The sequence below is a fragment of the Lagenorhynchus albirostris genome, chromosome 6, assembly GCF_949774975.1.
Source record: "Lagenorhynchus albirostris chromosome 6, mLagAlb1.1, whole genome shotgun sequence".
Taxonomy (NCBI): domain Eukaryota; kingdom Metazoa; phylum Chordata; class Mammalia; order Artiodactyla; family Delphinidae; genus Lagenorhynchus; species Lagenorhynchus albirostris.
In genome coordinates, this window is record NC_083100.1 from 4487717 (window position 1) to 4501594 (window position 13878).

Genomic DNA, 13878 nt, shown 5'->3' on the forward strand with positions numbered 1-13878 from the left:
TGATTTACAATGTTGTGTTAGTTTCAGGTGTACAGCACAGTGATTCAGTTATACATGTATATATATATATTCTTTTTCAGATTCTTTTCCCATATAGGTTGTTACAAAATACTGAGTATACATAGTTCCCTGTGCTATACAGTAGGTCCTTATTGTTTATCAATTTTATATATAGTAGTGTGTATATGTTAAGGTTAAATCCCTCATTTAGCCCTCACCCCACCTTTCCCCTTTGGTAACCGTAAGTTTGAAAAAATGTTGTAATTTTAAAAAGCTAAGGGAGTAGGGATGAAGGAGGAGTGGGCTTTAGAAATTAAATAAGGAGAGTGAGGGTCAAAAAAGGTGTGAAAGTAAATCCACGGTAAGACCTGGGGCCAGTGCCAGGCGGTAGGAACATTGAATTTAGTCTGTCGGATTTAGTCCATGGCCATTTACAGAAACAATTTGGGTAGGAAGCAGAATATTGATCAGGATAACAGGATGCATTCGTTTGTTTGAGAAAGTAATCAGAATCTCATTATGTCCCCAACGGGAATGACTTCCTGGCCTAGTGTTCCCATTTACTTGGACGCTTGACCCCAGAAGGAAGCTAGATATTTGCCCAATGGCCTAGGAAAGATTCCACACAGTTGCCCTTTCCCAAGAGCACAAGGAAACTCTACCTCGTGGCCCAAACACACGGGCAGTCACGGCCCTGGAGAACCAGCCTGACCCTGTAACAAACACACCAGCCCCACATTTCAGGCTCTGCTGGGTTGTTCCACAGAACATCACCAGAGCTCATCCCCAGACGCTTCTGAGGAAAAGGAAATCATTCATCAATTCAGTGGCAAGATGCAAAGATCCTGATATCGCGTGAAAATAATAATTACCATTTGAACGCTACCATTTTTATCTCATTATCATTTTAAGGTGGATTTTTTTTTTTTGTCTCATTTGATGGAGAAGCAAAAATTTCCTCTTGTTAGCTACCAACGCTACAAGACTTGGTATGGAGAACCAGTTTTTGTGTCTCCCATGGGCAAAACATTATGCTTATAAGTCCCCAAAATATTGTTTACAGAAGTATATTCAGGACTTGAGGACACAGGAAGGGGGAAGGGTAAGCTGAGACGAAGTGAGAGAGTGGCATGGACATATATACACTACCAAACGTAAAATAGATAGCTAGGGGGAAGCAGCCGCATAGCACAGGGAGATCAGCTCAGTGCTTTGTGACCACCTAGAGGGGTGGGATAGGGAGGGTGGGAGGGAGACACAAGAGGGAGGGGATATGGGGATATATGTATATGTATAGCTGATTCACTTTGTTATACAGCAGCAACTAACACACCATTGTAAAGAAATTATACTCCAATAAAGACGTTAAAAAAAAAAAAAGGATATTCACATCCAGTGGACTACCTGGCAAGCTAGCTAGAGAGATTTAGTCTGTTCATTGAATCATCCAGATAAAAGTTGGGTATCCTCTTGCATTTTTGTCTTCTCCTAAGTTCACTCCACACTCTGCAATAAAAGGCCTCAGCAATTAAATTTCTTTACAAATGAGTTTCCTCCATCGAATAGGTACCATCAGAAACTTCATCCGAAACGCTAAAAGTATTCAACATATTGATGTGGAGAAAATTGTATTCATCAGAACCCCTCTCTTTCACGAAGGGCACTGTATTTGTTCTTGACCAGCTCTGTGAAGCTGAAACTAGCAAGGCCTGAGAATGTGTGGAACCACACTGAAAGGGAGATCAGGGAGGAAGATTGCAGTGTTTGCGCCAGAGAGCAGGGAAGCAGAGATGGAGGAGACTCGTGGGACAAGCCTGTACAAACCGTGATAGACCCCTTCACATCCTCAGTATAGTTACCAAACTCGCTAAGTAATATTGTTGGTTGGCTAACTTGAAAGCAAACAAACCAACCAGAAAAAAAATTCAGTGAGCTAACTTTGTGCCACAGGCAGGACAGAGCACACACATTCGAGCAGACACAGAAGTGGGGAAACACGAGGAGGCAAAGCACAGGGGTGTTCAGGGTTCTAGGGAGGACTCTGGGTTGCACAAAACCAAGGGTCCCAGTGAGTAAGGGAACTCAAACGGACACAAGTTACTCTATACAGGCATGCTTTGAGGGTTTTAAAATAAAGTCAAATAATTTGCTGCACTTAGGCCACCTAAAGTTAGGTATAAACGTCACCACATCCATAGCATGGCTACCTCTGAGCTTAAAAACAAGAAAGAGAAAACTCGGGGCTTTCCTGGTGGCGCAGTGGTTGGGAGTCCGCCTGTCAATGCAGGGGACACAGGTTCGATCCCTGGTCCGGGAAGATCCCACGTGCCTCAGAGCAACGAAGCCTGTGCACCACAACTACTGAGCCTGCGCTCTAGAGCTCTCGAGCCACAACTACTGAGCCCACGCGCCTAGAGCCCGCACTCCGCAACAAGAGAAGCCACCACAATGAGAAGCCTGTGCACCACAACGAATAGTAGACCCCTCTTGCCGCAACTAGAGAAAGGCCCGCATGCAGCAACAAAGACCCAGCGCTGCCATAAATAAATAAATAGATAAATAAATAAATAAAATTTTTAAAAAAGAAAGAGAAACCTCTAGTGCCAGAAACGAGGGGACCCCCGGCAGTGAGTGGCAATTTCAACCAAGTGATTCACAAGGACAACAGGATCCTATGGACCTGGGATGTTGGTTTCACCCACCAATTTGATACCCACTCGTCCACATGTTTACTCACATCATCAGGAAGCAAATTATACAGTATCAGGCTGGAAACAGATTCTGGTCTTCCCTTGTGAGCAATGGTTCTCAACCTTGGCTGTATGTTAGAAGCACCTGGAAAGCTTCTAACCATCCTGTTGCCCACGCTGCCTGCTCCAGCCCATTACATCAGAATCTCTCAGGCTGGGATCCAGGCATCAATGTTTTTAAAGCTCCTCAGTGATTCCACTCTACAGCTGCTGCTTTTTAGGCACCATGTATATTATTTCTCCAGTTCAAGTTTTTTAGCAATATTTTCCTAAACAAAGACCCATATTTTTCCACCTTCTGTAAAAGGTCTTCAACCTTCGATTACAGGTTGAAATATTCATACCTATGCCTACATCTCCTTGCATATTAATGAGATAACCATGACACAAAAGAAAATTCTTTGAGTCCACCCTCACTTCTTCCTAGTGGCCCACAGAGCTCCAAGTACCCCTACTTCCTTTTCTAAATACTCCCAACCAATCCTTTTCATGATCCATTTAGGGATCTTGCCCAGAACTGATGTCAATTCAGACTTGAAGAATCAAGTTCTTTTCCTATTTGAAAACGAAAACTCTAGTCTTCTGGTCCTTCTTCTGTTTTATCTCAGTTTCTCAAAGATTTTGACAATTGCGGAGAAACTTCGTACACAAATTCACCCTTGGAAGAAACTGAGTTTTCGTATGGACTGAAGTAGGCAGAGAAGATAAGACTTGAGTTACATCTTGAAGGCTATGCATTGCCTTTTAAACAAGCTGAGAAGGATGAGGATGATAAAAATGAGATACAAATGGCTTGGTCCAAGCAAGGTTTTGATGGGCAGAATTAGTGTGCAGCAGGAAAGGAGGAGCCCAACCAAGAGAGCTGGGTGAGGAAACAGTGTTACTCACATAACTAAAGGACATCATTCAGCTGGTGGGAAGGAAGATAAAGAACTCCTGTGTGTTGGGGTCCGATGGTCACTGCTTTTTTCCATGTGATCTTTTTTATTGAGTTATGATTAACACACAATATTACATTAGTTTCAGGTGTATAACATAGTGATTCGGTATCTTTATACATTATGAAATGTTCACCACAATAAGACCAGTTACCATGTGTCACTATAAAAAGTTGTTACAATATTATTGACTATATTCCCTGTTGTATTATTACATTCCCTTGACTTATTTATCTTGTAGCTGGAAGTTTGTACCTCTTAGTCTCCCTTAGCTATTATACCTGTCCCCTCCCCCCCTCTCCCCTTTGGCAACCACCAGCTTATTCTCTGTATCTACGAGTCTGTTTCTGTTTTGTTTTGTTTTGTTTTGTTTTTGGATTCTACATGTAAGTGAGATATTACAATATGTGTCTTTCTAACTTATCTCACTTAGCATAATAGCCTCCAGGCCATCCAAGTTGCCACAAAGAGCAAGATTTCATTCTTTTTACGGCTGACTAATATTCCATTGTATACACATACCACATCTTCTTTATCCAGTCATCTCTGGATGAACACTTAAGTTCCTTCCATATCTTGACTGTTGCAAATAGTGCAGCAACGAACATAGAGGTACACATATCTTTTCTAATTAATGTGTTTTTTTTCCTTCAGATAAATACCTAGAAGTGGAATTGCTGGATCATATGGTAGTTCTATTTTTAGCTCCATACAGTTTTCCATAGTGGCTGCACCAGTTTACATTCCTACCAACAGTGCACAAGGGTTCCCTTTTCTCCATGTACTCATTAACATTTGTTATTTGTGATCTTTTTTGGTGATAGCCATTCTGACAAGTGTGAGGTGGTATCTCGTGGTGGTTTTGATTTGAATTTCCCTGATGATTAATGATGTTGAGCATCTTTTCATGTGTCTGTTGGCCATCAGTATGTCTTCTTTGGAAAAATGCCTGTTCAGGTCCCCTGCCCATATTTTAATTGGATTGTTTGTTTTCTTGATATTGAGTTGTATGCATTTTTAATATATTTTGGATGTTAACTTCTTGCCAGACATATCATTGGCAAATATCTTCTTCCATTTAGTAGGTTGCCTTTTTGTTTTGTTGATGGTTTTCTTCACTGTGCAAAAGTTTTGTAGTTTGAATTGGTCCCATTTGTTTGTTTTTGCTTTTGTTACCCTTGCCTTAGGAGACATATCCAAAAAACATATTGCTAAGACTGATGTCAAAGAGGTTACTGCCTATGTTTTCTTTTAGAAGTTTTATGGCTTCAAGTCATATTTAAGTCTTTAATCAATTTTGAGTTTATTTTTGTGTATGGTGTAAGAGAGTGGTCCAGTTTCATTCTTCTCCATGTAGCTGTCCAGTTTTCCCAACATCATTTATTGAAGAGACGTTTCTCCATCATATATTCTTGCATCCCTTGTTGTAGATTCATTGACCATATGTGTTTATTTCTGGGGTCTCTATTCTGTTCCACTGATCTATTTGTCTATTTTTGTGCCAGTACCATACTGTTTTAATTACTATAGTTTTGTAGTATAGCTTCAAGTCTGAGAGTGTGATATCTCCAGCTTTGTTCTTCTTCCTCAAGATTGCTTTGGCTGTTTGAGATCTTTTGTGGTTCCATACAAATATTAAGATTATTTTTTCTAGTTCTGTGGAAAATGCCATTGGTATTTTCATGTGGTTTGCATTGAATCTATAGATTGCTTTGGGTAGTAGAACATTTCAATGATATTGATTCTTCTAATCCATGAGCACCAAATGTCTCTCCATTTGTTTGTGTAACCTTCAATTTCTTTCCTCGATGCCTTACAGTTTTCTGAGTACAGGTCTTTTACCTCCTGAGGTAAGTTTATTCTTTCTGATGCAAATGTAAATGGGATTGTTTTCTTCATTTCTCTTTCTGATAGCTCATTACTAGTGAATAGAGATGTAACAGGTTTCTATATATTAATTTTGTATCCTGCAACTTCAGTGAATTCTTTTATTAGTTCTAGCAATTTTTGGAAGAGTCTTTGGGCTTTCCTGTATATAGTATCATGTCATTTGCAAATAGTGACAGTTTTACTTCTTCCTTTCCAATTTGAATGCCTTTTATTTCTTTTTCTTGACTAATTGCTGCGGCCAGGACTCTATGTGTTCCCTGAGAGTAAATGTGTATATTTTTTGTCTCTGAATCCCCCAAACATAATAGCACACCCTACAACATAATATTACACAAATGATTATTGAATAAATAGGTGAATGAATGGGTTGATTTTCAGCCATTTGTGGGGGTTTTCTTGGTTTTGTTTTTATTTTACTTGGCTTTTATTTAATGTAAGAGTCACACATACAGGTCTTCTTGTTCTTTAAAACAACAACTCTGTCATGCTGCCGTGTAGAACTAATCTCCATGTCCTACTCGTGAAACCAATTCTGTCTACCGTAAGCTATTTTTAAAGCTCTCACAAAGAACCAAGTCTGTTTCTGGACTACTACCCCATATCCACTGAAATCAAGCTTGAGTATTTAGGGTGCTGTTGACAAATATAACACTTGGAAAGCTAAATTTAGCATAGAACACAGGGTGGAATGGCTCTTATCCCTGGACTCACCTCCAGGGTCCCACCCCTTTTAAAAATAGCCCATGACAACATGTATCAGGTACAAAAGAATGCTCCAGTTTAAAGTACAGGCTCCAGTTGGATCCTGGATTATAGTTGCATATGAAAAGTCTTTCAGAAATGTATCTAATTACAAGCTATCAGTCTGAGAAAATAACAGCGCAGAAAGGCTATGTTTAAAGAAACGAAATACCTAAAGAATTACTATTGCTACTGAAATGAATAGAGCAATGACGTAACATGGAAATGAAGAAGGAAGAGTAGATGACTTTATTCTAGTGGACGTTCCAGAAAGGAAACGGTCTCCGTAGTGTTGCTGTTTGTCATTCTCCGTAAGCTCTTGTCGCATGCGTCTGATAAAGGCTGCATGCTCCTTGCAAACATGGTCTGCATAATCTTTACCACTGCATTTTCCATAGCACTCCTCAGCAGTGCTCTGGGACACCCCCAGCCCCTACACTATCTTCACCAACGTGAGCCCTTCAGCCTCTGAGGCACTGTCAACACCACTTATCCGCCTGCACAAAGCATCACAGAGGAGCAGGGGCTACACCTCTCCCATCCCAGCACCCTGCAAACCCCTTCTGTAGAGAAGATGTGGGCTTTACCATTTGGGGGAAGCTCCAGGCCTTGGGTCAGCCCGTGTAATACAGTTATGCCTGCAAATCAGGTCTATGATGAGAGTAAAACATCTTTATTAAATTATAAGGGCATCCAATCTCCCCTCCACTCTTTACTGCAAGCCTTGCTAAGAAAGGTCAAGGGTATTCTTCTGAGTCCCCCCTTTGTGGAAAATCTCAATGAAGGGGGCACCCCAGGGGCCAGATTACTCTGAGAGATCCTGCTCAGGCTTTAGAGGGACATAGAGAGAGGCAGGGGGTGGTCAGGGGGCAGCTTTGGGGAGTGAATGAGAGTGAGAGAGAGGGACACAGGAAAAGAGGGTGCTTACGAAGTCCAGCTCTGACTAAAGAGGTGCTGCCTCGTGAGCCCTAATCCTTGACATCAGGTCTTTTCTCCTGCTGTCTCTATGCTGTTTGACTGCAACACCACATAGCAATGGATCCCACGATCCCTGGGCTACCACTGGCACTGAGAGGATGGTGGCTACTGATACGCACACCTCCCTCCCCCGGAGCCTCTGTGCCTAACTCTCCTGGGCGCATGCTCCACCCCCTTTGCTGGTCCAGGCAGTGCCCTCCCGACTCTCCTTCCTCCCTCTAGCCTCTGGTCACATTTTTTATTGTAAGTCACATAGACGTGGCACAGGATCCTGTCAGCCAACTGCACTGGCCCATCCCAGCTTCCTAGCAGGGGAAAAACAAGAATTGGAAAAAATATATGAGAATTGTGTTTTATCTATGTTATAAGAAAACAGTGACCTTATTAATATTTTTAAAAAACTTTCCATTGAAGTATAGTTGATTTACAATGATTCAGGTGTACAGCAAATTGACTCAGTTTTATATATATATATGAATATATATATATTATTTTTCAGATTCTTTTCCATTATAGGTTATTACAAGATATTGAACATAGTTCCCTGTACTATAGTAGGTCCTTGTTGTTTATCTATTTTATATATAGTAGTGTGTATCTATTAATCCCAAATTCGCAATTTATCCCTCCCTCCCCTGCTTTCCCTTTTGGTAACCATAAGTTTATTTTCTATGTGTGTGAGTCTATTTCTGTTTTGTAAATAAGTTCATCTTTATCATTTTTTTAGATTCTACATATAAGTGATATCATATTTGTCTTTCTCTGTCTGACTTACTTCACTTAGTATGATAATCTCTAGATCCATCTATGTTGCTGCAAATGGCATTATTTCCTTCTTTTTTATGGCTGAGTGATATTCCATGATAGATAGATAGATAGATAGATAAATAGGCAGATAGATAGATAGATAGACAGACAGATAGATGATAGATAGATCACATCTTCTTTATCCATTCATCTGTCGATGGACATTTAGGTTGTTTCCATGTCTTGGCTATTGTAAATAGTGCTGCTATGAACATAGGGGTGCATGTATCTTTTCGAATTAGAGTTTTCATCTTTTCTGGATATATGCCCAGGAGTGGGATTGCTGGATCATATGGTAACTCTATTTTTAGACTTTATTAATTTTTAGACAATAAAATAAAGCCCTGAACTACAATGTAGCAAGTAGCTAGTAAGTTACTAATAAAGAACTGTTACGATCCATTAAAAAAAAAATTGTGGCATCTCTCATCTTCAGCAAGGGATGCGCATTTTGGGATCAGTTCTCAACAACTGGAAGAAACTCACAGGCCACCTGGGGCCCCAGATGATGCCTTTGGAAATCACTGGTGTGTCCTACTACGGAGCCTCCCACCCGGGGACACTTGTGCACAGCCCGGTCATTTGCAGTGTCCAGCTGGGCCTCCCTCACACAGCCTCGGGACTGACACAGCCCTCAGAATACACATCCGTTCACCACTGGCCACAGCAGCTAAGGAAGTGGACGGGATGAAAACAAGAAGACACACTACAGAGCAGGAAAAGAAGCCCTGCCTATCTCAGGCTGTGTCTGCCCTTGTCATGCGGAGAGCTGTTTGGAAGATATACAGATGTGCCTGTCTCTAGAGTTTACATCTATACAATCACAAGGGGGTGGCTGAGCTCTTTGGCGTATTAGTGGTCACGTGATGCTGGCCATATCAAGTAACCATTATCACATCAGAGCCCACAGGAGTTAAAAATACACCACCACCCGAGCCCCAACTGGATGACAATTGAGTAATAACAATAGAAATAGCTCACACTCCATAAGACCATCTTTCCCCTTCCTGGAGAACTTTTCTGAGATCATCGGCACTGCAATGAAGAGACAGCCAGAGCCAGTTACAGGGAAACTTCAGATCTTTCAGAAGATGGGAAAAGAGCCTCAGGCAAGAGCTGGGTGGCCGGTGCTCGAGTACCATGCTGCCTTGGTCACGGGAGACCTGGACCGTCTTAAGCTCCTCATGGACCAGTTCTTCCAGGACGCCAACGTGGTGTTTGAGATCAAGAAGGATGAGATGGAGTGGCAGGTGAAATCCCCGGCCACATTTGGACCGTCAGGTACCTTTCCTCCTTTAAAGCCCGGTTATTTATTTTTTTAAGGAGCTACTAACACACCTCTGTGTGTAGACTGCTCACACGGGTGCTGCCTTTAACATACTCAAGCAAGACATCTAGAAGCCAAACTCTGCGTGCATGATTTTTAAGAAGTAGTTTTTGTTTTGTTTTGTTTTTTGCGATACGCGGGCCTCTCACTGCTGTGGCCTCTCCCGTTGCGGAGCACAGGCTCCGGACGCGCAGGCTCAGCGGCCGTGGCTCACGGGCCCAGCCGCTCCGCGGCATGTGGGATCTTCCCGGACCGGGGCATGAACCCGCGTCCCCTGCATCGGCAGGTGGACTCTCAACCACTGCGCCACCAGGGAAGCCCTAAGATGTAGCTTTTAGGTGAGAGATGAGAGAGATGAAACTGGAAAGGCCAAGCTGTTGGTGAGAAGGGCCCTTCCCACGCTGGAGGTGCCTCTTGTCTTTAAAAAGAGCTTTGGTTTGAATGCTGATCTGCCAGAGCCTGGATCCAGCAGCCAGGGAGGCAGAGATAAAGTACAGCCTCTCCTTTGAGTGCGCCCGGAGCGGGCCCCTGGCGAGCAGCCGTGGGCTAGTTTCCCCTGTGAATCCGTGAGCACCACGGCTCCAGCAGGGAAGCTGGGACACAGCCAGCGTCGTGGAGGAACAGCTCTCGGGAGACGCTCCTCCTGGAACCCAGGGGAGCCTGGGAAGGGGAAGGAGGGGGAGAAAACAGAGGTCCTTAAGTTGTATATGTCTGCATTCTTGTCGCCTGGACGCTGTCGCTATGTGCCGGGCAGGCAAACCTACCCCCAGGTAGAGAGAAGTCCCCTCACCCCATCTGGGATGAACAGACCTTCTGGCCATCAGGCTGCAGTGTGACCCCCTTGGCTGGCACTCTGCCTTGGGCACCCTTCCTCCCGGGCATCCCGATGCCACATGTTTACCGAGAGGGTTCGTGTGTCGGAACCTGTGAGGGTTTCAGACTCTGTGGTCAGTGGGCCAATGGCCAGTGCCCCGTGGCCCTGACTCGTGATCTCTGGCAGGCCAAGAATGAGGAAGGGCGGTTGCCAGAGCACTGATCCAGTCTGTGTACACCTCACACAGGGAGAAGGGGATAAACCCAAACCCTGCCAAAGGGCTAAGCAGCTCAGAGCCACCAGCGAGGTGGCAGAGGCTGCGGGGAAGGCACACGCAGGTCTAGTCTGGGCCAAAACCCCTCCCAGCCAAAGGCACCCCAGAGCCTTTTTGGGCCTCCTCTCCCTCACCTGTCCCAGATGGGGCCCACATCTTCCTCCAGAGGGCTGTGTGACCATTCAACCAAGAACGCCAACTGCTTGAATGTTCGATTAATGTCTTTTTTAATCACATGCCTCGCAGCCCTGGACACACACACACTCAAATGTTGCATTGATAGATATTAATGTCAGTTCATGGTCTGAACCAAAGCCTCCTTCCTGTTCTCCCCCTCAATCTTTCCACCCCTAAGTTTGCTGTTTTTCCATGGCACCGCTGTACGACAGGAGATTAGAGCATTGTGGCAGTGAGGGGACCTGAGATATTACCGAGCAAAAGGGCAGCCCTGGGAGTTAGTGCTGGCCTGAGGCCTCAGTGCAGGCTGGGAAGAGAGGATGGACACTCTGGACTCTGGGCTCTTTCAGCTCAGCCACCTGAATTCTCCCAGCTGGTCCAGTAGCAGAAATGACCAAACCCAGGCTGAGCACAGTGGCCCCGACACTGCCCTCGCTCATACGAGGACTTCCTGGAGGCCAATTCAGCTCCTCCTGAAGGGAGGCATGGGGAAGGGGACACACAGGTTCACAGTGGCTGGCTCCTGGGTACCACATCCACGATGGAATGCTGGCCCCATCAAGCTCGCAGTGCCAGGAAGGCATTAGCATGGAGGAGGGGATGTTCAGAGGGAGGTATCACATGGGGAGAAGCCTGCTCCTGTGCTCTTCCTGGTGGCAGAACCTGGACCAAGGGTGCGATTTACAGGAAGCTGATTGATGATTCAGGTTTACTGAATGAGAGAGCTGCCTTTGAACGGGATTCTCTGGAAGGCCTGATAGAAGCTCATCAGCATCTCCAGGGACCTGGAGAAGGGGGCTGGCCCTAAGCTATGGCTGAGCTAAATACCCAGCCAAGGCCCCTTCCCATCAGTCCAGGGGAAGACTTGGGAACCTTGGGTGGGTGAACAGAGCTGCTGATGGTGGGAATTTAGCATGCCCTAGAAAATGGAGTACCCCCTTCCTTGACCCGCAGTAAGTAAACTTCCTATCTCAGGAAAATGAGTAGAATCAACAACCAGGAGCTGCTCCTACAAGAATGTAGGTAACTGTTACGGTCATATCCATCATGCCCCTCAAATCAGACCCAGTCTTCACTGGGCAGGGCAACTCAAACCCATGCAGGCCCACGTCCGCAGGGCCTCCAGCCACCATCACCCACCACCAGGACGACAGGCCTCCTCTTCCCCCACCGAGCGTGCACAACCTCCAGGCTGGGCCTTGGGGACGCGGGGCGGGCTGGAACCGTGCGCTGCATGGAGGTACGTAATTACGAGTGGTCTTTCAAACTGCTCAGCATGGGTCCCGGGAAGGAGGTGGCCTGTGAAAAGGGTCTCCTCCACAGCTCATTACAGCCACAGTATCGATTCTTCCATCATTATCAGAAGGCATCCCTGCCATGTGAAATCCTGTCCCTTGAAGTGTATTCACCAGGGACAGCTCTCCCCCATTTCCAGGAGTGCCCATAGCTGCTAACAACCTTCCACAGGCCTTTTGAAAGCCCAAAGTTTTCAGAGAAGTGAAATGTATAGTTCCTGCTCCATTCATCCCTCAAGAAAGAGCAACCCTACACACACACACACACACACACACACACACACACACACACACACACACACACACAAAACCCTAAAGAGCGCAAAGGAACAAACCAGAATTGTGCTCAATGCAGACCACCACATCAAAGGGTGCTTCTGAAACCCGGCCACTTCCAAGACAACTAAACTTTCCGAGTCCTTTTCTCGAGCAACCTTGGTGATGGGGGTCAGTTTGTTTTGTCTGTTGTCTTCTCCTCTTAATGATAAAGGGGTAAATTTGGGGCTCGAAAAGAGAGGGCTTGGATTCCAGAAAAATCCACAGCTCACTTTCCTCCCTCAAGCTGCCCCTAATTCAGAGTCTGGAAAATGTGAATTCCTCACGTAAATTCTCCCACTGTCCACCCTGCTTGTTCAGCTTTTAACTCCTCAAATCTTACCCAAGTTACCCTCATATTTCGCAAAACGCTCGTGCTTCTCAACAACCGCCCACCCCAATCTCTCCTTTGTATTTCTTCTCTCCCTGCTTCTCCATCTCTGTCTTTCCAGTGTGTCTCTGCCCTGTGTGCTGTTACTCTCTTTCTCCCCTCTTCCTACACTTCTTTCCCTTGCTACCTCTCTGCCCCTCTCTGTCAGGGCCCTTTCACCTCTACCCCCAGGCCTCCCTCCATCCCTCATCCCTGATCCAGTTGCACCTCACTGGGTCTCTCTATCCCGAACCCTGAGCATCTCTGTGTATCTCCCTACGTGCCCACCTGGTACCTACTTCTAAGAGATGGTTTCACCCTATTTCAGTCTCAATGGACACCGCTCCCCACCAGCGTCCCCCGACTCACCTGACCTCTCCCCACCTCCCCTCCACCCCCAGGCCTCTGGACGCTGGAGTACAAGCGCGAGCTCACCACGCCCCTGTGCATCGCCGCGGCCCGGGGCCACACGGCCTGCGTGCGCCACCTGCTCAGCCGCGGCGCGGACCCCGACGCCAGCCCCGGCGGCCGCGGCGCCCTGCACGAGGCCTGCCTGGGGGGCCACACGGCCTGCGCCCAGCTGCTGCTGCAGCATCGCGCCGACCCCGACCTGCTCAGCGCCGACGGCCTGGCGCCCCTGCACCTCTGCCGCACGGCCGCCTCGCTGGGGTAAGGAGCCGGGTGGCCCCGGCCACCCACCCGACCCTCGACCCCCGACCCCTGACCCTGCCCCCGGACGCCCTCAGCGCCCCGACCCCACTCAGACCCCGGACCAGGCCTGCGTCACCGCTCCAGGCCCCGCCCCCAGACCCTCGGCCTCGGCCCCGCCCGCCGCCTGACCCCGCCCGGACCGGGACCCAGACCCGGGAGCTCTCGGCCACGTCCGTCAGAGCCCCTTGGAGGCCACCGGGCCCCCCCGCCCCGGCCTCGGCCCCAGCCCGGGCCCCGCGCCGGCTTAATTAGCGCTTGATTGCGAGCGCGGGGGGGGCAGGCGACACACGGAGGTAATGAGCCGGTGATCACCGGCCCGCAGACGCCGGCGCTGGAGAATGCTAAAAGGCCACTGGCGGGGTTGGAGGCTGAAAAATTAGGGTTTTTAATGATAATTTTATGCAGAATAATTGTCACAGTGTGACATAAATGGTTAGCTCCTCAGGCGGGGCTTCGGCGTCCCACACGCCAGCCGAGCTGCGCCCGCATTT

At 46.7% G+C, this 13878-nt stretch overlaps 1 protein-coding gene across 3 annotated transcripts in view; it reads left to right on the forward strand.

Annotated features, from left to right (window-relative positions):
- ASB18 (ankyrin repeat and SOCS box containing 18) overlaps positions 1-13878 on the forward strand; it is a 63193-nt gene that overhangs the window by 12946 nt on the left and 36369 nt on the right. The window contains exons 3-4 of one of the 3 annotated variants that reach the window (XM_060151775.1): positions 9266-9385; positions 13078-13345. In XM_060151775.1, the coding sequence (XP_060007758.1) occupies positions 9266-9385; positions 13078-13345 (388 nt within the window). Of the gene's footprint in view, positions 1-8540; positions 9386-13077; positions 13346-13878 lie in introns of all 3 variants that reach the window. The other 2 variants (XM_060151773.1, XM_060151774.1) reach the window with 2 other exon arrangements.